General features: G+C 39.8%; 1 protein-coding gene across 1 annotated transcript in view; it reads left to right on the top strand.

Annotated features, from left to right (window-relative positions):
* The window catches only part of Adgrg4 (adhesion G protein-coupled receptor G4), a 101,981-nt gene that overhangs the window by 48,858 nt on the left and 28,074 nt on the right, over positions 1-25,049 (top strand). Inside the window, exons 8-12 of the mRNA XM_029473531.1 lie at positions 1,619-1,751; positions 3,941-4,059; positions 12,594-12,810; positions 14,094-14,256; positions 22,242-22,376. Of these exons, the coding sequence (XP_029329391.1) occupies positions 1,619-1,751; positions 3,941-4,059; positions 12,594-12,810; positions 14,094-14,256; positions 22,242-22,376 (767 nt within the window). The remainder of the gene's footprint in view (positions 1-1,618; positions 1,752-3,940; positions 4,060-12,593; positions 12,811-14,093; positions 14,257-22,241; positions 22,377-25,049) is intronic.

The raw sequence follows: 25,049 nt of genomic DNA, 5'->3' as shown, positions 1-25,049 counted from the left end.
ACACATGCTCCACTATGTTCATAGCAGCCCTATTTATAATAGCCAGAAGCTGGAAAGAACCCAGATGTCCCTCAACAGAGGAATGGATACAGAAATTATGGTACATTTACACAATGGAGTACTACTCAGCTATTAAAAAGAATGAATTTATGAAATTCCTAGCCAAATGGATGGACCTGGAGGGCATCATCTTGAGTGAAGTAACACAATCACAAAAGAACTCACACAATATGTATTCATTGATAAGTGGATATTAGCCCAAAACTTAGGATACCCAAGATATAAGATACAATTTGATAAACGCATGAAACTCAAGAAGAATGAAGACCGAAGTGTGGACACTGTGCACCTTCTTAGAATTGGGAACAAAACACCCAGGGAAGGAGTTACAGAGACAAAGTTCGTAGCTGTGATGAAAGGATGGACCATTTAGAGACTGCTGTATCCAGGGATCCGTCCCATAATCAGCTTCTAAACGCTGACACCATTGCATACACTAGCAAGATTTTGCTGAAAGGACCCAAATATAGCTGTCTCTTGTGAGACGATGCTGGGGCCTAGCAAACACAGGAGTGGATGTTCACAGTCAGCTATTGGATGTATCACAGGGCTCCCAATGGAGAAGCTAGAGAAAGTACCCAAGGAGCTAAAGGGATCTGCAACCCTATTGTTGGAACAACATGATGTACTAACCAGAACCCTGGAGCTCTTGTCTCTAGCTGCATATGTATCGAAAGATGGCCTAGTCGGCCATCAATGGAAAGAGAGGCCCATTGGACTTGCAAACTTTATATGCCCCAATATAGGGGAATGCCAGGGCCAAAAGAATGGGAATGGGTGGGTAGGGAAGTGGGGGGCGCTATGGGGGACTTTTGGGGTAGTATTGGAAATGTAATTGAGGAAAATATGTAATAAAAATATTAAAAAAAAATAAAGCAAGAAAATCAAAAAAAAAAAAACAAAAAACAAAAAAAACAAAAGTGTGTCTCAGCAGTTTTTCAATGGGGAAGCACCATCAGCAGAGACATCATGGTCCTGGCTCTATTGGTCATGGCAGGCATGTTGATTTTCCTGAAACCACATCCACCTGAGGCCATTAAAGAGATGACTACCATGGGAAGAGATGTCTGCCCAATCTCCTGTGTTTGCATAGCAAAGTGATAACGGGGCATACTTCTGAGGAAACACAATCGGCAGCCAGAAGCTCCAGATGTGTTTGGTACTCTGGTACCCCTTTTGTGGTTTGATTCCCTGCCCCCCCCCAAATGCATATATAGCACTTTTACAAACAACTTCTAAATTTCATTATATACATGTGTGAAATTGCCAAAGAATTTTTTAAAGTGGGAAAAAGCAGCCTCCTTTCACCATGGGCGGGTGTGTTCTAATGAAAAGGAATAAACATGAGGTTATACTGCAAGGCTTATTTAAACAAAGGCTATCTTTAAAACTGGTTTCCATGAAGCTTAGTTTAAATGTCCTGGTTGAAATAGTTTCCTCTTGTATGTGCTGATGCTTGTGTGCAGGGTAATAATGATGGGTCATAATGGATGTTCATGATACTTTTAAGTGCCTTTTGCCCTTGATAATGTTGCATATATTTTTTTTTCCTCTGTAGAGCCAGGAAAATGTGAAGCAGATGAAACACCCTCAAAATACAAAGGGACATATAAGTGGCCATTAACTGACCCTACTGAGACAGCCCAAGAAAGGTGCATTAAAAATGAGAATAGGAACGCCACAAGAATTTGGTATGTATCTGCCAAGTTCCAAATGCTAGTTTACCCGCAATGAGGTCAGCTCCATTTGGGGGGGGGGTGTTTCTATGTCCTTTTTTTTTAGTCTCCCTCCTTCTCCCCTACTGCTTCTTTCTCTCTTTCACCTTTTAGAGTTAAACATGCACGTATAATATAATACAAATTTCATGAGGACAAAAGAGAAAACTCACCAACAACCTGGCCGCTTCAACATGGCTGCTTTTTGATTGGCATGGGTTTTTTTTTTTTGTTTTGTTTTTTGTTTTTTGTTTTTTGCCTCTCTCTGACCCCGAATCTGGCCCTTCTTTGTATGCCTTTAAATTTTCTGTAGCGGTAACGATGGTTTACATAGCAATAATGTAATTTACCCTTTCATTCAATAGTTTATCAAACATTTCCATGTTTTGCATTCATCGTTTTAATGATCAATTCGAAGGCAGCCGCTTTGTGGATGGGCCATCATAATTTACTCCATCACTCTTGTATTGTTCAGTTAATCATTTTCCCTTTTTAAATCATCAGCCTTCGTTTCTTACTCTCTGCTGCTAATGATGTATGCCAAATAACTTAAATGGGCAAGAACAGAGGGGCAGCAGGTTTCGACAGAGGCTTAAAAGCACTGGTAGAGAGCTACATCTCTTCCTGTATCGTATCCACCCCAGCTTACATCTAATTCTTCAACAAAGCAAGCAACCTTGGCAGTCCCAGTGGAAGCTCACATGGAGCTTCTCTTTTGTAGCCAGCTCCTTAGTATGAGCCCTTTTCTAGCTCTTTCCTACATTAGAGCTGTCACCATGCTCTCTCACAGTCCACTATTCCCCAACACCAATTCACTCTGCTGCCAGCAGGATTTTCTGGAGTCTAGCTGCTACATGGAAGACTTTTGTTAAGGAATGAAGTGCAAACCTCTAACACAGTCATCAAGACAGCAGGTTACCTTTCCTGTCATTGCTTGGCTCTATCCCTTCACCATGTACTAAGAGATAATTTGCTATTGTAGACATGATGGCTATTTCTGTGTGTCTCTTTCTCTGGCTGGTGGAAGCAGGGAAAGTATATATCCTTTCTGTGCCAGGCTCCGCTCACTTCAAATGCTGAAAGTTCTCTTTAACCAGACAGGAGTGCATTATATACCTGTAACTCCAAGAGCTGAGACAGGAGAATTGCTGTGAGTTTAAGGTCAGCTAACACTCCTTAGGAAGTTCCAAAATAGCCTGTTTTATAGAGTAAGATCCTGTTTCAAAACAGACAAACAGACAAACAAACAAACAATGAACAATCCCCCCCAACCAAAAAAAACTCAAATCAAAATTCACCACCACTACCACAACAAACACATACATACAAATAAATAAATAAAGGAAGGAAGGAAGGAAGGAAGGAAGAAAGGAAGAAAGAAAGAAAGAAAGAAAGAAAGAAAGAAAGAAAGAAAGAAAGAAAGAAAGAAAGAGAACAAATGAAAGAAGCACAAAGAAAAAGAAAGAAAAGTTCTTGTGTGGTGTTTTGATAGATTCCATTTTGTTCACATAAACTTTTCTTCTATTTTGTATAAATCAGAGTGTAGGACCACTCAATTCCAAGCTCCTGGTGACATTCAAGACCCTGCTCTATTTGTCTCTGCCTATTAGTACCATTACTAGAGTCTGTAGGTACTTTGTGCATGTATTGGCTGGTTTGAGGTGCCCTGACGTAAATGAAGCAAAGGTATGGCTTGATAGTAAAGGACAATGCCCGACAGAAGTTCATTAATCACATGGAGACAATCACTATGTAGAGACAAGAAGAGGCAAGAGAAGAAAGTGATAGAAAGGAGTTAGATCTACATGGTCAAAGTCTCTTCCTTGATTCCTGGTGAGCTGAATCCTGCTCCATTACTAGCTGGAGCCCATCTATGTTATTTAAGCCTGAAGGCTAGAAATGGACATGGGAAAGCATGCCACAGTCATGGACAGGCTTCCCATTCTTGCTCTTATTTAACTGATTAATTAGTTAATGATAATTATCACTAATTTTGAGACAAGATCTTACCCTGTATCCCAGTCTGGGATGAAAGTCATGGTGACCTTCATACCTCTCAAGTTTTGGGATTATAGATGTGAGTCACTGTACCATTCCCCTTTGGTCTGTTACTTTAATAACAACGCTGGACAATTCCTCTTGTTCCTCCATTCTGTCTTTTCCAGTTCCATCAGCATCCAGACTGGCAAGTGTCAATGGGAAAAACCAAGGCTTAAGCAGTGCAAGTTGCTCCAAGGACTCCCTGATAAGATTGTGGATCTTGCTAATATCACCATAAGTGATGGTAAGACAGTTTTGTGCACATAGAGATATCATGGGACCTCCCTTACTTTGCCTACTTGATCTGAGGTAAAGGGGGATAGGCAGAACTCACTCTATGAAAAGTTACCTCACAGCAGCCCATTTCAGAAGCCATATGCTTGTTGGTGGATGTGGCAGTAGGGCAGGAGTCAGGACTTCTATGTTTGGTTTTGCAGATTTTCATTTTATATTTTTAGTATTATTTTCTCATTCTTTTCCATATTTCAAAACTCTTTTTTTTATTTTTTTATTTTTTGAGACAGGGTTTCTCTGTGTAGCCCTGGCTGTCCTGGAACTGACTTTGTAGACCAGGCCAGTTTCGAACTCAGAAATCCACCTGCCTCTGCCTCCCAAGTGCTGGGATTAAAGGCATGTACCACCACCACCCAGCTTCAAAACTCTTAAGAGTCTGGTTTGGTGGCATGTTTGTATAATTCTAGCACTTTGAAGGCTGAAGCAGCAAAATCTTGGGTTTAAGGCCAGTGCCTCGGCAACATGGTAAGAGATCCTGTTTCAAAAACAAAATAAAACAACACACACACACTCACATATTCACAAAACTCCCAAATCAGACACTTATCAATTATAGAGGAAAAAGCCTGCTTCGATGAATATTTCACATATTTTGCAAATATAATATTTAATTTTACAAACAATTTTGGCAGTGTAAATTAGTACTAAGCATAAATTCTGGAAAGTGGGATTGTTTGAATTAACCATTTAATGTCAAAATGCATTTGTAATAGTTGCATTAATTTATAATTTGGTTCATAGGGTAGGGAAGTACCTGGTTCAGAACTCCTTCATTAACAACGTGTGCTATCAAGCTTTGGAGTTTTGGGTGATTTGATTATCAAGACCTGATATTTCAAAGTAGTGTAAAACCTCTTCAGTGATGATACAAACATGTTCTTCATTTAGCAAATACCATCTAGTAGGTTGTTTTACTTGTGAGTTTTTCCTCAGTAACTCAGTTGTGCAACCATCTTTGTGAATTTCATAGAGGAGACTTGTACAAAGGACCATTTCATTATACAAAGAATCCTTGTACTTGTTAACAAAATCTCTATTTCACTCTTCCCCTATAGTTCCCAGCAACAACTGATCCACTTTCCACCTGTGTGAATTTTGCTTCTTATAGGCATCTCAATATGCTTGTGAAGTTTCTTCATATTGTAGCATGGGCCTGTATGTACTAATGGTTGAATATTAGTTTTTTTTAAAGATTTATTTATTTATTATTATATGTAAGTACACTGTAGCTGTCTTCAGATGCACCAGAAGAGGGCGTCAGATCTCATTACGGATGGTTGTGAGCCACCATGTGGTTGCTGGGATTTGAACTCTGGACCTTCGGAAGAGCAGTTGGGTGCTCTTACCCACTGAGCCATCTTACCAGCCCCATGGTTGAATACTATTGTGATAAATTGATCTATTATATTTTATTTAGTTACTCATCAATTGCTGGCCAGTTAGTTATTTTCATGTTGGGCTATTTTTTGTAGACAGATTGTGAATATTTGTGGTGCCAATGACCGGTAGACATGTTTTAAATCTCTTAGGACATACTGAAGAGTAAGTACACTTGTAGTCACCTGGTAACTCTATCTTTAACCTTTGAAGGAACTGCAAAACTGCTTCCCACAACTACGGAGCCATTTTGCATCCCTGCTGACAGCACGTGAAGGTTCCAATGTCCTCATGTTGCAAGTACCTGGCCATCTTTTAGTTACAGTTGATGTTAGTGCCTCTCCTCCCTAGCATACACACGTTTACTTTGCATTTTAGCACTTTGTGTCTTTTCTCTTCTTGTCCTGGTTAGTCTAGAGAAGAGGACTTTAACTTCTCATCAAATCTAGTTGTTTAGAGGACAAGCAGACTAATAGCAATATCTAGTCTTTTGAGATAGAGTCATGGTAGGTATGGCCTATATCCCTCTCTGTAGCTCATGATGGCCTTGAACTTCCAATGCTCTTGCCTCAGCCTCCCAAGTGTGGGGTTCCAGGAATACTCTGCGAGGCCCAGCAACAGCCATAGTGAAGACAATGCAGAGTTCCTCTGTGTGCTTGCAACACATTCAGTCTTCCCACAGTCACCAGACAGTTAGCTTTGTTACATTGTCAGCAGGCAGTTTGCTTTGTTACAATGGATCACTCTATCCTCACCCAGTTGAACATTTATATTGGGGTTCACTGTTGACACTGCACAGTGTGTGCCTTAATTAGGGCTTCCATTGCTGTGATAAAACACCATACCCAAAAGCAACTTGATGAGGAAAGAGTTTGCTTCAGCTTACAGCTCTCAGACCATACACCATCATTGTGAGAAGCCAGGGCAGGAACTCAACATAGCAACCTGGAGGCTGGAACTGAAGCACAGACCATGGAGGAATGATACATACAGGCTTGCTTATTCTGCTTTCTTATAAACCCAGCACCACTTGCCGAGGGATGTCATTACTCACAGTGGAATGAGTCATCCCACATTAATCACTAATTAAGAAAATGCCTGGCAAATTTACCTATACAGCAAGGTGATGGACACATTTTCTCAATTGATCCCAAATGACTCTAATTTGTGTGACCTTCACATAAAACTAACTAGAACAATGGATACTTGTAACTCTAAGTATGAATGTGAATAGTTATAGGATACTATACTGTTGTTGTAACAAAACATCATGATCAAAAAGTAAGTTGAGAAGGAAAGAGCTCATTAGGCTTACACTTCCATAGTACTGTTCATTATTTAAGGTCCTCAGGACAGGCACTCACACAGGGCAGGAACCTGGAGGCAGGAGCTGGTGCAGAGGCTGTGGAGGGGTGCTACTTACTGGCTTGCTCTCATAGCTTGTTGAGCCTTTTCTCAATTAAGGTCCCTTCAGATACCTCTAGTTCATGTGACTAGTTGGCATAAAAGTAGCCAGCACAACATGTATGTGTAGAACCACACCCCCGTAAAGCCTCCTTGTGGTACATTTATTCATTGTTTTCTCCCTTTTAGTTTCTGGCACTCGGGGGTCTTTTATTGTTTCCATGGTTTTGTCTTTCCCAGGATGTTATGTAGTTGAGATCATGCAATGTGTACGCTCTCCAGGTTGACTTCCTGTCCTTGGCGGTGTACATTCTATTTCCCCTATGTCTTGTTACGGCTTTCTAACTCCTTTCTTTTTAGTTCTGACTAGTATTCCATTGCCTGGATATATGACAGTTTATTTATCCATTCTTCTACATTAGGACATCCTCTGTAGCATGTACTGCTGTAAATGCTTTGGATTTAAGCCATTCTAATAGCTCTGGACTACTACCACATTTTGTCTTTAATTTGGAGTTCCCTAGTGCCATATGGATTGAGCATCTTTTCACACATGGCTCTTTCTGTAAAATATGTCCTATAGACTGAATGTTTCTGCTACCATGCCCAACCTCAGCCAAATATATATGTTGAAATCCTAATCCCAAAGTGATTGAGGCATTTGGAAAGTCATGAATGTTGGTCCTTTATGAATTGGATTTGTGTTTTTACAAAAGAGGTCTGAAAAGCCTTGTTTTTCTCTTCCACTGTGTAAGGTTAAAATGGGAAAAGAACTGTCTTTGAACCAGGAAGTAGGGCCTGAAAATATAGGAAATCTATTTTCTTCATAGAATTTCAATTTCTGAATAATTTTGTAGATGTGCTAGCTCTGCTGCCAGATTCGGTCTCTGGCTGAATGAATGGCCATCACTTGAGGCATAGGTACAATGGCACCTTACAGAAGGACCAAAGGATTGGCCAGAAGGCAGAACACTTCTTTGGATAATCTTCCTTATGGAAGATTCACATTTGAGATCTTTAGCAAAGAAAATGTGACGGACTTAGAAGAGTCAGCCCAACTCTGATGTCCTAGACAGGGAATCATGAATGAGAGCAGGAGGTGGTGCTGCAGGCTGGAGGAGTGGGAGGAGAGGGCCTGACTCCTGCTGGCCTCCCTCCTTCTGAGTGACACATTTGTTTTAGACATGCTAATGGAATTTGCTCTTGTGGAGGAAAGAGGCAACAAAGATCCATAGCAAGAACAAAAGCGCTGCACTGGGTTGAGACTTTGAGAAAATTAACTGAGAAGTTGCCACAGAGCAAGGGGATGCTCAGATGGATGCTGGCGCCTCAGCATATGACTGAAAAGTCAACTGTTACCTTTGGAGGAACCCTCTTCTTTTTAGGCCAGGAACTTAACAATGATGAGTAAAGTACCATGTAAAGGAAAGAAATGAACTCATATTGAAATGATTTATTTGTATTTCTTTTTAATTTTGGTGACAAACATTAGATATCTTAGTTGGAGAAAAACTATAGTTCTCTCACCTAAATCCTTCCTTTTCTTAGCTCCCTTATGTCACACCACTAGGAAAAGGATTCTTTCTTTCAAAGTTCTTTGAGTTCTGTTTGGGTTCCTGGTTTTGTTATTCATATGATACTGAAGGTGTGCCAGGCCAGGATGAAGTTGGCTGGCTTTTTCCACCATCTTGGCAGGCAGGACAGTGAGTGAGTGACAGAGAACAGGGCTGTGGTGGAGCTCAGGGATGAATAGAATATATCACTAATATGTAGAAGGCTTTGGGTCTCCCTGCCTGGTGAAGGCACAATGATGGCAAAGCACTTCCCCTTACCCCCAACTGTATGGTGAAAAGCAATGAAAGGCTACAGAGGCTGTAACCAAAAGCCATGCAAAAGGACTCAAGTTCTGGAGGCAGAGAGGGTTAGATAGCCTCTATGTCTTCATGTCTTTTTTTTTTTTTTTTTTTTTTTTTTGGTTTTTCGAGACAGGGTTTCTCTGTGTAGCCCTGGCTGTCCTGGAACTCACTTTGTAGACCAGGCTGGCCTCGAACTCAGAAATCCGCCTGCCTCTGCCTCCCGAGTGCTGGGATTAAAGGCGTGCGCCACCACGCCCGGCTTCTTTTTTTTTTTAATATTTTATGTCTTCATGTCTTAATATGTGGGACAGTGGTAATATGAATAACCATTGTGGGAGTGGGTTAATGCTTTGCTGTTATAACTCTTTCTCAAAATGTCCATCATCATTTCATAGACTCCTCTCCCTGGACCTGGCCTCTGGTTGCTATAGTGGTAGAATCTGATAATAGCAACGCTGTCGATAATAGGTCTAATATTTTAATTTTGAATTTTGAATTTTTCTCTCATACAATATATCCCAACTACAGTTTCCTCTCCCTCCATTCCTCCCAGTTCCCCCATCCCCAATTCCACTCCTCCATTTCCCTGAAAAGAGCTAGCCTTTCAGGGATATCAATCGAACACACATAACCAGTTAGAGTGGTGGTACACGCCTTTAATCCCAGCATTTGGGAGGCAGAGGCAGGTGGATTTCTGAGTTCGAGGCCAGCCTGGTCTACAGAGTGAGTTCCACGGCAGCCAGGGCTACACAGAGAAACCCTGTCTCAAAAAAAACCAAACCAAACCAAACCAAACCAAACCAAACCAAACCAAACCAAACCAAACCAAACCAAACCAAACCAAAAAAGATTAGGCATAGACCCTCACATCAAGACTGTACGATACAACTCAGCAGGAGGAAAAAAAGTCCTAAATGCAGGCAAAAGGGCCTAATGTTTAAGAAGACTGAAGTACAGGTTTTCGTTTTCTTGGTAATTCTCATTTAGGATGCTTCCTTTCAGAATACAGATGCTGTGTTTTGAGAAGTCAAGTGATATGCTGAGACATATTTACTAGCCAATTCTACTTGCAAAGAAAGGGTAATTAGTGGTTTGTATGCATTTTGCATAATGTAATATTCTAATCCAAACACAAACTCAAACACATAGTCACTGACCTGTGAAGTCAGTGTGGGGTGCACACAGAGACAACCGATGTAAATAGTCCAAAAGGCATTAGAGAAGTGTAGCCAAATAATTAGCAGATGGCAGTTTTTTTTTTAAAGAATCTGTATTTTTTTTAATAATTTTATTGTAAGTTGGTCTATTTTTTAACAAATAAATTATTCTATTTAACTTTATGACTGCCTGTGTTTAATAACTAGGAAAATTACCAGAAATTCACAAATTGGGTTCTTATAAGTTTACACACTCGACTCAACACACCTCTGAGCCCAAGTCACTGGAAAATGACATACCGCCCCAGATGATTAGCACCTGTTTAGCATCACCTGCTAGATGTGAGAGGAACTTCCAGGCCAGCCTAGCCTTCAGATGGGTTTAGCCCTGACTTCAATTCCACTGCAACTTCTTGTGAAATCCCAAGAGAAAATTGCTCAGTTGAGCCCACTCACCACACAGAACTACAAGAGATAATGGTTAACCTCTCTGTGTGTGTGGGGGAGGGGCGGAGGGGGGAGGGAGGGTTATGCAGCATTGGCTCACAGCAAGAGCCTCATTAAAAAAAAAAAACCCAAACTATGCCCATATTGTTTGACTGTTACAATTCTTGGCTGATTAACTGAAACAATGTTTCAAGCAACGAGAATCCAGCCTGTAACACCTAGAGGAAGATCCCTTTTTACTCTTGCTTAGGGACCTAGAATTTTTATACAATGACTATAATTCATACTGAATTTCCCTTAAAAAGTATAACTCCAGATGAGAAGTCTATAATTACTTTCCTCGGTGTAGTTAGTTTCCCATTGGCCTGTTGTTTACTTTCATTCTGCCACAGCAGGGACAGAGTGAAGTGAAGTCGCACCACAGAAGCCCGAAGGATCATGACTCGGCAGCTCTGGCTTTTCCATTTTCAACAAAACCTGAACAATTTCATAACAGCAGTAGAAAGATCTGGGAAGGAGTGTACAATTTTTTCCTCCACCAGTAATTTGTTTTCTTAGTTTCTTTTCAAAGTTTTATATTATAGTGTGTGTGTGTGTGTGTGTGTGTGTGTGCGTGTGCGTGTGCGTGTGCGTGTGCGTGTGTGTGTGTGTGTGTGTGTGTGTACAACTTGTAGGAGTTGGTTCTCTCCTTTCACCATGTAGCTCTTAGGGATCAAACTCCGGCTGTCAAGCTTGGCAGCAAGCACCTTTACCCACTGAGCCATCTCTTAAGCCTGTATTTTCTGTTTCTGAATGGATCATAAGACACATATTAACAGGGATGAAATATTAATTTAGAAGCAATTACAAAGTTAGTCACTTTCTTTCCTTTGTGACTCCTCAGAGAGAACACTGTCATTGCTTGTGAGCTTGTTTCTAAATAAGCCATGGGAACATCAGGGTAATGGAGAGGGGCCGAAGAGGACCTTGGTTAAAATTGCTGCACGGCATCGATGAGCTCAGAGTCTTCTATAGAAACCAAAAAGAATAAAGGGGGGAAACTGGGGAAAGATGATGAGGGAAAAAAAGTAAAACACATCAAAACAAAAATCCTGCCTAAGGAATAAATTTGTGGGGAGCTTGAGGTAGGGGAGAGGCTGACAGCTGTGGAGGACACCAAAGAAAGAAGAGAAGGAGGAGAAGGAGGAGGAGGAGGAGGAGGAGGAGGAGGAGGAGGGGGTGGAGAGAATTTTACACTCAAATTGTTTTCTTTTCCCAAACATAGTTGGTTATTCATAATATGAGTGAGGTAAAGGCATCATGAGTGTTCTCTCTCTCTCTCTCTCTCTCTCCCTCCCTCCCTCTCTCTCTGGAATCTTTCTTAGCAGATCAATTATTTTGCCCAGGAAGATCAGCATTTAGGAGCATTTAACAGCACTAAAGACGTTTGAGCAGTGATTGGACATTTGGAGTACTTTTCATCTTAATTTTAATTTGAGATTATGATCGTAGTTAAGATGAAAGTTGTTTAGTTGTAAAGATGTGCATTGAAGTGTTTATTGGTGAAACCATAGGATGTGGGGATGGGGCAAAGGTAGGTGAGAAAGGATGCAAAATGAGGTTAGCCTGACACTGCCACGTGCTGAAGCTGGTGATTCATGAAGTCCATGAAGATTCATTAGATTATTCTTTTGCTTTTTTAAAATATATTCTTTTGCTTTCTTACTGTACTTGAAAATTTCCATAATAAAAAGTGAAGAAAAAAGTGGGTGAGCTAATAGCTATTGTTCTTCCTCCTTAGAGAAATCTTAATTAATTGCTTCTTATTATGTGGTCCATATTTGCTTTCTACCTGTGGGTTGCCAGTTCTTGACAGGAAATAGTAATCACCACCCTTGATTATAAAAACTTAGACTCAATGTTTGCTGATATTTGAGTATAGGTGGGATCTTAACTCGAGCCAACACTCAAATATCTTAACTTAATTAGCATCAAGTTTCAAGATAATTCTTCAGTGACAAAAAGATTTCCCGGGTTCATTTGAAATCCAACTTAATGAATACAAAATTGACTTTTGTTCATCTTCCCGGAACTACATCTATTGGAGAACTTGAGCTTCAATAGTTTCCTTTGGTGAACTTTATTTCCTTGGTGTGTGTTTCCACTTCACTGCCCAGTCTTTTCAAAGGGAAGTGGGCCATCCAGCATAGGCCCACAGTAAGGGCCAAAATGGAGGTCACCCATTTCCACTTTGTTTCTCCCAGAGAATGCAGATGATGTCGCAGAGCACATTTTAAATCTGGTCAATGAGTCTCCACCTTTGGATGAAGAAGAGACAAAGATTATTGTTTCTAAAGTAGCTGATATTTCTAACTGTGATGAGATAAGTATCAACCTAACCCAGATCATACTCCAAATCCTCAACACTGTGACGGAAAAGCAGAGTGATTCAGCTTCCAACCTGCCTCCAGTAAGCAATGAGTAAGTCGGAATGCTTAACTCAGGAAGTGGAGATGTAATCGGATCACTTCCTTCTCAGCACACAGGCAGCTATGCCTTGACAAGGTCCAGAGCAGTGGATGACACCATTTGAATATGAATGAGCTCTCAGTGATAATGACTTTTCAAATACATTCCTACCCAAAACCCAGCCTGAAATCTCTCTAACTGCTGCACATTTCTATAAAACGTATCCAACCCCTGGGATCATGAAAAACGTAGGCGTTGTTTCTGGTTGACACTTTTTACCGCACAGTCAGTAACCAGGTTTTGATTTCCCCTTGGGAAGCTGACTTATAAATGTCTCATTTTTATTTACTCTTTTATTACATTTTTTATTTATTCTCTGAAAAACTTCCTATATTATCCAATATAGTTTGATCCCTATCTTACATAGCATTAATTGAACAGAACACAGGGGGTTATCAATAGCAGCACTAGAGAAGAAAATAACTCTTACATGAAGCACTGTCCATACACCCTTTAACCTCTTAGAGCAGTGGTCCTCAACCTTCCTAGTGATGGGATCCTTTAATACAGTTCCTCATGTCATGGTGACCCCCCAGCCACAATATTATTTTGTTGCTACTTCATAACTGTAATTTTGAATAATAATGTAAACCTATGATATACAGGATATCTGATGTGGGACCCAATGGAGTCACAAACCACAGGTTGAGAACCACTGCCTTAAACTATTGTAGTAGAATCAGTGAGTCTCTCCATCTCTCCATCTCCCAGTTCTACTTTGATTTCCTTCCCCTGTCCATCTGCTTGAGCCTCCAACTCTAGCCCTCTGCTTGCACTGTTGCTCCTCGGTGATCCATTTTCTACACAGCACTCAGAGATATGTTTCAATGTACACATCGGATCACACCATGATTTTCAGACTACTTGGTGGCATTCCTTTATAGCTTTAATAAAATCCAAACTTCTCAGACAAACGAGGCCACAATGGATCTGACTTTATAAAAGATAATTTCATCTGGTTTTTTGAAACGAATGCTAAGATGCTTGCTGGTACTATCTTGAACTTTTTTTTTTTTTTTTTGCAAGGGAAGTGCAGCTTGAGGAGGCCATTTTGTTTACCCCTACAGTAATTAGAGGCACTAAGGCATAGACCTCCATTTGTCAGGCCCCAAACCCAAACAACATCAATGACAGTGAAATCACGAAGTCAAGTTTCACAGTGAGGAGGTCTTGTAGGGAGGATGAGTTTTACCAATAAGGCAGAAAAAGTGATTTTTGCCTGTGATTCTTTTCAGGATTCTGAGGATAATCGAGCGTGCTGGTCACAAGATGGAATTTGCAGGGAGAACAGCCAATCTCACTGTAGCTAAGCTGGCTTTGGCTGTGCTGCGGGTAGACCACAAGTTTGAAGGTATGGCCTTCAGCATCCAATCCTCTGAAGAAGTCACAGCCCCCCAGGTAAGTGCAATACAGGAAACTGAAAGCCAGGCAACCAAATGGTGTCCTAGATATTCACCCATGAAGCTCTTGGGAAGGAAAAAGTGCCCCCTTGGATGCTTTTAATTTGAATGGAAATATAAGAAAGTATAGAGACCCCAGGGAAGAACCCTTGGTAGGCTAAAAGCTGTACTGATGTCTGTGTGGTGTGCAATGATGTCACAATTGACTCTGTCACTGTAAATCATCCAAAATAGGTGACTATAGGCTACTATATGGGATAATTTATTGTATGTTGAATGTTATGCTACGGAGTATTGTTGGAAGACACAAGGTAACAGAAAAGTCAAGGGATATGCCCAAGGAGACAACCTAATAGCTAAACTGGAATTCAGATCTATGTCTGGCCGTATTTTAAAGTCTGGGTTCAGGTTAGGTAACAGAAGCAAATGTCAAATGTTTGATGTGATGTGGATGCTAATTACCCTGATTTACCCCACTGTACTCCATCATATATCAATCATAAAAGTCTCAGCCCTTTCCACTGTCTAAGAGAAGTTCACCTCTGGCAGGTCATGTGCAACTTCAAAGCAATCTGAGGGAGCAGATTTTGTTTTATACCTTAAAATTGTAAATTTATATGTGGGAAAGTATACGAATCCTAAGTCCAAGGTTTCTGAATTTAGCTAAGGCATATGTTCACATAACACAAACCCCATCAAGATATAAACTATTACCATTGCTCCTGAAAGACCCCCCCCCTTTTCCCAGCCAATCCCTGAAGCTGTTGCCTCCAGGGGCCACCACCACCCTGACTTTTTTACTTCCGTAATTTGTTCCTGCTCTAGAACTGATTCCTCCAGAAAACGCGTAGCTCTGTGTGCCTCCATAAAGAAACTGAAGAGAGCTTAAACTAGCAGCTTGACAGCACACCTGAAAGCTCTAGAACAAAAAGAAGCAAATACACCCAAGAGGAATAGGTGGCAGGAAATAATCAAACCAAGTAAAAACAAAAAGAACTATACAAAGAACCAACAAAACCAGGAGCTGAATCTTTGAGAAAATCAACAAGATAGATAAACCCTTAGCTGGACTAACCAGACGGCACAGAGACAGTATCCAAATTAATAAAATAGGAAATGAAAAGGGAGACATAACAATGAAATATATTTTAAAATAATTATGCTGTCTGTTGAATATTAACAGTTGGAAATATTAAAATCATGTTCTACAAAAAAGAACTGATTCCTCCAAATAAAATCATGGGATATGTACATGATTCTGTGCTAGAAGTCTTCTTTCATATATCTTACATTGTTTTGAAATTCATCGTTCTGCTTTCCATATTTTAAATTGTTGAATAATATTTGATTGAATAAACATATCATGTCCTTTTAATTTATCCTACCATTCCTGTTTATTTGTTTGTTCCAGCTTGTAGATATTACAGATAGCACTCCTATGAATATTTGCATAAAAGTCTTTGTGCAGACATGTTTTCAAGAGCCTTAGGCACAAAGTTAGAAAGTGAGTAGCTGGCTCATAGGGTATGTACGTACACTGGTAAGAAAATGCCTCGTTCTTTTCTCCCGTGGCTAATGATGGGCAGGAAGCTTTCATTTTCATCTTGATTGCTCCCAGAACTTCTTTGTTGACTTAGCCAACAATCTTTCATTCGTATTTTAATTGGCTTGTAGTTACTTTCGGTAACTTCCCTATCATTTTCTCAGTGGGGTCTTTTCATAAGCATATGTTTAGAATTTTTTTCTGAAATCTAATTTGTAGTTCTTTTACCTTGCTAGTAACCATATATGATTTGTCTGGTGAAAAAAAAACTTTGGCACAGGGCAGTCATGAAAGCATTCTTTTATGCTTTCTTTGAAAAACTCTTTGGTTTTAACTTTTATGCTTAAGAAGAAGATTCCCCAGTGAGCTAATTTTCTTACACGGTATGAAATCATTTTGTTACATATGAATATTTAGTTTTTAAAACAATACCACTTACTGGGAACTTTCCCTTTCCCATTGGTGTTCTTTGTTACCTTTGACAAAAACAAAAAACAAAAAACCACCACCAAAAAAACCAACTCACAGTACATTTTTAAAAGATAAATAGGAGGATCTCATAAAGCCTCGGCCCTAAGTGAAGAGCAGCAAATGTTAATGGTTGCTGAGAGGTGGAGAATCAGTCTTCTCCAGGGATGAGCCTCTGATAGGCAGTCCAATCCCAAGTCATCAACCCTGGACACATATGTGTATTTATAAATGCCTATATATCTACATTTCTCTAGATATGTAACAATAATTTAAGAGCAAGAGGTCATGAAATTGAAAAGGAGCAGAAGAAACATAGGAGTTGGAAGAAGGAGGAAGAGAAATAATATAAATATAGTACCCACACATGAAATTCTCAAAAGAAGAGTTGGGGAAAGGCTGGGGAGGTCCTGAGTTCAATTCCCAGCAACCATGTGGTGGCTCATAACCATCTGTAATGGGATCTGATACCCTTTTCTGGTGTGTTTGAAGACAGCTACAGTGTACTCATACATATATCAATAAATAAATCCTTTTTTTAAAAAAAAGAAGAGTTTTTTTTTAAAAAGTAAACTTATTTTTGACTTTCTGTGTTGTTACACTTAATTTTTATTTATTTATTAATTTTTAATTAGGTATTTATTTCATTTACATTTCCAATGCTATCCCAAAAGGCCCCCACATGCTTCCCCACCCACTCCCCCAACCACCCACTCCCACTTCTTGGCCCTGGCGTTCCCCTGTACTGAGGCATATAAAGTTTGCACGACCAATGGGCCTCTCTTTCCACTGATGGCCAACTAGGCCATCTTCTGATACATATGCAGCTAGAGACACGAGCTCCAGGGGGTACTGGTTAGTTCATATTGTTGTTCCACCTATAGGGTTGCAGATCCCTTTAGCTCCTTGGGTAATTTCTCTAGCTCCTCCATTGGGGGCCCTGTCATCCATCCAAGAGCTGACTGTGAGCATCCACTTCTGTGTTTGTTAGGCCCTGGCATAGTCTCACAAGAGACAGCTATATCTGGGTCCTTTCAGCAAAATCTTGCTGGTGTATGCAATGGTGTCAGCTTTTGGAAGCTGATTATGGGATGGATCCCTGGATATGGCAGTCTCTAGATGGTCCATCCTTTCATCTCAGCTCCAAACTTTGTCTCTGTAACTCCTTCCATGGGTGTTTTGTTCCCAATTCTAAGAAGGGGCAAAGTGTCCACACTTTGGTCTTCTTGAGTTTCATGTGTTTAGCAAATTGTATCTTATATCTTGGGTATTCTAAGTTTCTGGGCTAATATAAATCTTTGGGTTATTGCTACTTTCTTTTGGAACCTATACTCAATGTGTGTGTGTTATATGCGTGTGCATATGTGTATAAATGTGCACAGGTCAGAGGAGGATGACAAACTGCCTGATCCATCATTCTCTGCCTTATCCCCTTGAGACAAATCTCTCAATGAACCTGAAGCTCTCTGTTTTTAAGGCTAGATCCTCGTGGCCCTTTTTTTCATTGGCTTGCTACCTGCTGTGTGAACGTTAGATAGTATGAGCCCTTCACACCTCCTTTTTTTGGAAGATTGCTACTCTAAGTCTTTTCTAATTCTATAGGCATTTTACATCTGCTTGAATATTATTAATGGTATTTACTTATTATATATTTTAAATAAGCAAAGATTAGTTTACAAAATAATTTATTTTATGATACTTTTATGCAATGGATTTTGATCACATTTATCCCTGCCTTCTGCTCCTGTTGCCCTTTCTATTGGTCCCTCATTCCCTCATTTAGAGGGAATTACACTTTCATTATACTTTCAAGCATTTTAAAATTTAGCATTTGTTTTTCTGAATCTGACTTATTTCGATTAATATGACAATCTCCAGTTATACTCATTTCCTGGGGCATATTTCATACTTCTTCATGGCTGAATAAGATTTTATTGGGCATGCATAACTTCAATTTAAATCCTTTTTTATGTCTAGTCACCTTGGCTAATTCAATATCTTAGCTGTTATGAACAGTATCACAATAAACAGAGGAATACAGGTGTCTGCCTTACATCTGACTCTGATTCTTTTGGATATGTACTCAGGGGCTGTACTATTTGGTTTCTGATGGAACTCCATACTGATTTCCATAGTGGCTGAACTATGTTACATTTCCATCATCAGCATTTCTCCTTTTAATCACATTGTCTTAGGGTTTATGCTTCCGTGATTAAACACCATGACCAAAAGCAAGTTGGGGAGAAAGGGGTTTATTTGTCTTACACTTCTGTAGCAGTGTTCATCATCAAAGGAAGTCAGGACAGAAACTCCAACAGGGCAGGAACCTGGAGACAGGAACTGATGCAGAGGCCATAGAAGAGTGCTGCTTACTGGCTTGCTCCCTATGGCTTGATCAGCCTGTTTTCTTATACAACAGAGGACCACCATCCATACCAGGGGTGGCCCTGTCCACAATGGGCTGGGCACTCTCCCATCAATAACTGTGGTGGTAGCACATGCCTTTAATCCCAGCACTTGGAAGGCAGAGGCAGGCAGATTTCTGAGTTCGAGGCTAGCCTGGTCAACACAGAGTGAGTTCCAGGACAGTCAGTGCTACATGGAGAATTTCTGTAGGCAGAGGCAGTAGAATCTCTGAGTCTGAGGCCAGCCTGGTCTACAGAGAGTTCCAGGACAGCCAGAGCTACACAGAGAAACCCTGTCTCAACAAACCCAAACTAAACAAACCCAATAAGAACAAGAACAACAACAACAAAAAAATGCCGTAGGAGCCTGTCTCCAATCTGATTTTATGGAGACATTTTCTTAGTGGAGGTTCCTTCCTCTCCAATGACTTTAGTGTGTCAAGTTGACAAATACCCAGGACACACATATCTAATACAATGTTCTTAATGCTTACTCTCAATTAAAATATAATTCTTAATATTTTCACCATCTACTTGAGTTAATGTTGGCTGCCCCCCCCATAAACCATAGAGCTTTAAGACCATAAATACCCACTTATACTCCCTCTTCTCTATTCCCTAATTTTTATATGTGGGTTATTTTTTTTTAACCAAGGAAGACTATAGATCACACAAGAGAATTTTATAATCACATATTTATTCCTTTGTTTGAGTTTTTGAGACAGGGTCTCATTATACAGCCCTGGTTGCCCTGGAATTCACTATGTGGACCAGGTTGGCCTCAAGCTAATAGGCATGCGCCTGCCTCTGCCTCCCAAGGGCTGGGATTAAAGGCATATGCGACTGTGCTAAAGAAATTGAGAGAAAGTTGTTGGTGTTTTGTTTTTGTTTTTCTTTGTTGTTTAACATTACCTGGGCACTTACTAGGTTTGTTCTTCTCTGTTTCTCTCTGAAGAGCAGACTTCATTTAGCATCAATTCCCTTGAGATTCATAAATGTCACTGTCTTCTGCTCTTAACCTTTTTTTCTGGTGAGAAATCAGTAGCACTTAAGTTTTTGCTTCTCTGTATGAGATGGGGAATATATCATTTGTACCCATTGACTTTTAATATTTGCCTTTGATTTTTTTTTGCAATTTATCAATGTGTCTTCATGTGGTTTTCTTTGTATTCATTGTGTTGGGATTTGCTGTATTTCTTGAATTTATAACTTATTATTTCTTCGAATCTTGTTTCTTCACCATGTTATTTGTCCATCTGAGACTGCAATTTCACGTATGTGTGGCATTTTAATACTGCTTCAAAATTCCTTGAGATTCTTTTCCTATTTTCATTATTTTATTATCTGTTTTCTAGTGGGATGATTTCTAGTCACGTATCTTAAAATTTAGTGGTATTTGTTATTGTCATATAACTGTTGAACTCATCCAGCACAACCAAAAATTTCCAACATTTATTCTCAGCGTCTCTTATTCCTCCTCCTTATGCTTTGTTTTGTTGTTTATGTAGCATTGTTCTTCCTCTTTGCATTAATTGAAAGCACATTTTCTTTTACATACCAAAGCACAGCTGTACTTGAGGCTTTAAATTCATTATATATTAGTGTTAGTGTTGTGTCCTCTTCCTGGCTTGTCTTTGTAGTTGCCTATGGGTTACATGCATTCTTTCTCCATCTATTGAGAAATTTGGATTACATTTTGATTACATACGATTGTGATTACATAGATTCTGAATTTTCTTGTGTGGAAATTCATTTCTAATATAGTTCTCTGAAAGCTATGGATTTGGCTATAATGGGCAATGAAGCTGTCTGAAATCAAAAGTAAACTCCACATCTTGGGTGGCAATTCAAAAAACAGTTGAGTTCCTTGATTTTTATTTGGCATTTGTCCTATGCATATATGACGCAGAGACCCCGCATATAATCTATGCGGAGTTTAGCTCTCTTTGTTCTTTACTTCTCCATCCTGTTCTTCCAATGGCTGTGGGTCTCTTGACCTTTTGCTTCTGATTCTTCACAACAGGAATAAGTAGACTTTCCTAGCAGCAGTTTTCAGATTCCCTTCAAAGCCGTAGTAGTTTCAATGAAGCATCAGCTGAACAGCTGAGATAGGTAGTTCACCCGGTGCTTTTACCTGTTTGCTGACTGCTTACTCGGCTCTGGAATCTCTCTGCTAGTGTTCATTTTCCTGGGCTTTCAAATGACTGTTAGTTTATATAGCCGTTCGATGCAGGAAACTCCTCATCCATTAAGAGCCTTTTAGCTATAGTAGAAGCAGGTGTTGAGCTCTCTGTTTACATATGGAGTATCCATTATAAGCATCAGCAGATAAACAGCCCATCAACCCTTGTCACATTCTTGGTACCAAATTATCTATATGCTGAAGTATAATTGTGACCTCTGAGGTCATCAATTGACTGAGCATGGGTCATCTGTGCTAGAAAGTCCATATGGGTTTTAGGTTCGAGAAGTCATTCCATAAACATTATGCTCTCTCTCTCTCTCTCTCTCTCTCTCTCTCTCTCTCTCTCTCTCTCTCTCTCTCTCACACACACACACACACACACACTATACTACACACAACTAGGTAATATCTCATTGAGCATTATCATGGATAATAGGAAAATTTCAGGCCTAAATCACATATTTTTGTTCAGTTACTTCCTTGATTTATGACCTTTGGATACAACTTGTAACTTCCTCTGTTTCCTAATATTCTATCTCAACATATGTCTCAAGCTCAGCAATGATATTAAATAAGGGAATGCATTTAAAGGTGGCCATGCACCACTTCTTGAAACCTGGGAGATCCAGGTTTGTGATTGTGTTCCAAGTGAGTGTAGTTTTTAATAAAGCACATTTTCTTTTTTTATGTTATTGTATTTTATTTATTTATTTATTTTTTATTAGGTATTTTCCTCGTTTACATTTTCAATGCTATCCCAAAAGTCCCCCATACCCACCCCCCCCAATCCCCTACCCACCCACTCCCCCTTTTTGGCCCTGGGGTTCCCCTGTACTGGGAATAAAACACATTTTCATCTAAAAATATTTTAGAATGTACAAAATACTATTTATTACCAATGAAACTAGAATATCTGTCTAACTATGAGTCTCTAGCAGAATTCTAAAGCCTAATGCCTCCCTTTCCAGGCTCACATTTAGTGAGAGCATTGATCAATGTACTGTGAGGCAAGTGCCTAATGCAACTGCATGGTTTCTTCTTTTTGTTGTTTTTGCTTTCAGAACTATAAGGGGGAAGGCAGTCTGATGTTTCAGCTAACTTTATTTCTCAATATTGGGACAGATTACATAATTTTTTATTCTCCTTTTCACCTCTGTCATTACTTATGCAGACTTAGGTTAAAGGAAGAAAACCTTGGAAGGAAAAATATGCATGTGTGTGTGTGTGTGTGTGTGTGTGTGTGTGATAGCTCATGGAAACAGGCTACAACTCCCAGCTTCAGTCCTCTGTGGGAACTCTAAACTGGTTGGGATGGGAGGAGGAGAGGATGTCACTATGACGGGTGAAGACTCCAGTTTTCCTTTCTTGACTTTTCTTGGCAGATTTTCCTCGGTGATATCCCTCTAAAGAAGGCTTTGGCTTCCATCTATTTGCCTAAGTCATTGAAGGAAAAAGTTCCTCTTGATAGCTTGCAAACCATCTTGTTTAATTTTTTTGGCCAAACCTCACTCTTTAAGGTAAGTTCGTGCCTCTGGTAACTGTCATGAACTGACATGGTGACTCACCGTAATTATGAATTCCTGCTACTTTCATGATGTTCTGTTTATTTTAGAATATGCTCTGATTGATTCTACAAGTCTTTTAACACAACCCCTGGCTTTCCACAGGAATCAACCTCTACTTTAATTATGTTTTACACTTAGGAATTTTCACAGCTCTGAAGCTTTGGATGGGACCTTAAGGGTTATCTGGTGACCAAAGAGGCCCTAACATGTTTCAAAGCCAGAGAAGAACAACATGTTCTCCTGATGAGATGGGCTTTCAGCTTATTAATCTTCCCACCCCCTCCATCCTTCGTAGCTTCTAGCTCTGAATGCTCTAAACCTCACCTTAAACTAGAGGCAATGAAATGTGGTGAGGTATGATCTGGGGGACCAGCTGCTGGGATCTGAGGCTGACATTGCTGCCTTCTACCTGTGTGATTTCTGGTGAAAATCACAGTTTGTATGATTCAGCATCCATCTGTCATAGGTTTATTTTTTTTTTGAATTTGAAATAGTCTAATAATCAGACCTTATTGGCCAGTTAAAGGACTGAAGGAGTTACTACAAATAGCACGTTCCTGGGAGTAAATGTTTGCGTTGCTGATGTTATAATGGGGAAGGTTCTCTGCCTAAGATCACTCTATCTCATTATGCTGTTGAGATGACAGTGACCAGAATTTGCATGAAGTGCAGAACAGTGAGTATTTTTTTTTTTTTGAGACAAGGTCAAAAAGAACTGGCTAGCCCAGTACTTGCTATATAGACAAAAATGGTAGAGATCGTATAGTTTCTATGTCCTGAATTCTGGGATTAAAGACATGTGCCATCATGCCTAGGTTAGTTGTTATTATGTATGCCTACTGCTGTGTCTGCTTCTCATGGGAAACTGAGTCTCAGCAAAATTAAATAGTTTTGCCTAAGGTCACAGAGTGATGAAGTGGTATAGTTATGAATCAGATCCACACTATTTAACAAACAACAAAGTTCTGACTCTGTTTTTTCTTTTTTTTCCCCTTTCCCATTTGTGTGTGTGTGTCTTCATGCACATGTGAGTGTACACTCATGCATGTTTATGTATCATACACACATGCACATGCATATGTGCATGCACACTCACACATATGGAGGCTACAGATTCACAGGTGTATGTATGCACATGGAAGCCTAAGGTCGATGTCAAGAATCATCCTCGATTATTCTTTCATTATATTCATCAAGGCAAAGCCTCTTAGTCAAAAACCCAGACCTTGCCAATGAGACTAGTCTAGGGATCCCATGTTTCTGCCTTACAAGGAAAGAATTAAAGTTGGGACACCATCCCTACCTGGCATCTTACATGGGTCCTGGGGATCCAAATAATAGTCCTTTGCATGAGCAGAAAGAACCATCTCCTCAAGCACAAAGTCCTTGTATTTGAAGGTAATGCATTCATTTGCCTAGGTGTGTTTGCATTTGTAAGGAATTATCCACGCAAATGAATTTCTAGTGGTCAAATAGTCACAGATTTTGAGGGGGGATAATATACTATCTGATAGTATACGCTATAAATTAATGCCAGAACTCAGGAGACAGGAACTGTAGGCCAATAAAAATATAGCAGATGCTTTCAGCTCCTACCAATTTAAGTGGACCACCCTACCACCAAACATGTTTTCAAAGTATTCTGTTTCTCTGGCATTCTTTGGTCAGTCTTCTCTCTGGCTAAATTCTATTTGTTTCAGTAGTTTTAGTTCAATTTCTACCCAGGATGCCTCCCTGGAATTAATAAGTCCATTCTCTATTCTCTGTGCCCTGGAAAAATTAGTGGACAAAATTTTGTAATAATGATTTTAAATGTGTTTCATCGTTCTCTCAACCTTTTGATATTCTTGTCACCACTTTGCATCATCAGAGATGCCATTATTTTTCGGTCTTAATTTTCTTCCTTCCTTCAGAGGGCTGTGCTTGTCTCTCAGAATAAGAGATAAACTTGCTTTGCATAGATTTTACACTTAATAAGTAATTTTGATTCTCTAGCATCTTCCATTGAAATAGACTAAAGAACTTTGCAAAAATTAGCCTACACACGTCATAGTGCCAGATGAAGATGAGTTAGATCCAGTTATGCGTCAAATTCCTAGCTGGAAGGGCCCTTATAACTCACAGTGTTTCATATCTTTATTGTGCCAGTGAGGTCACCAAGACCCAGAAAAGGGGAAGGCACTTTGCGGAAGGTGACACAATTCATCCTTATATTCACCCAATCATTTATTTGTTCAGCTAATAGTCATTCCGTTCCTACTCTGTATCTTCTATGGTGCTGGTACCGGGTGCTAGGGCTGTAGTGCTAAGCAAGAAAGACCCGGGCCTGCCCTCATAGAAAACACAGTGAATTAGGAGAGAAGACGAAGCAGAAGGTTCCAACACTAGAAGAGGTACATGGGGCTAGGGCCTGTGTCACTGGTGGCTGAGGAATACATGATTGAAGACACACTACCCTGTAACTACCTTTCTTTTCAGTGCCCAGGCCCCATAGCCTTAGTTTTACATTGCTTCCTCTAACATCTTTTGATCAATATCTTGACAGTCATTACAACATATTACCTTAGAAATTGTTGATAATATACCACTCTTAAACATCTTGTGCCTCCTCCTTTCTTCCACTAG

The sequence above is a fragment of the Mus caroli genome, unplaced genomic scaffold, assembly GCF_978045245.1.
Source record: "Mus caroli unplaced genomic scaffold, Mus_caroli_1 scaffold_5, whole genome shotgun sequence".
Lineage (NCBI taxonomy): Eukaryota > Metazoa > Chordata > Mammalia > Rodentia > Muridae > Mus > Mus caroli.
This window is presented reverse-complemented; position numbering and strand designations above follow the sequence as displayed.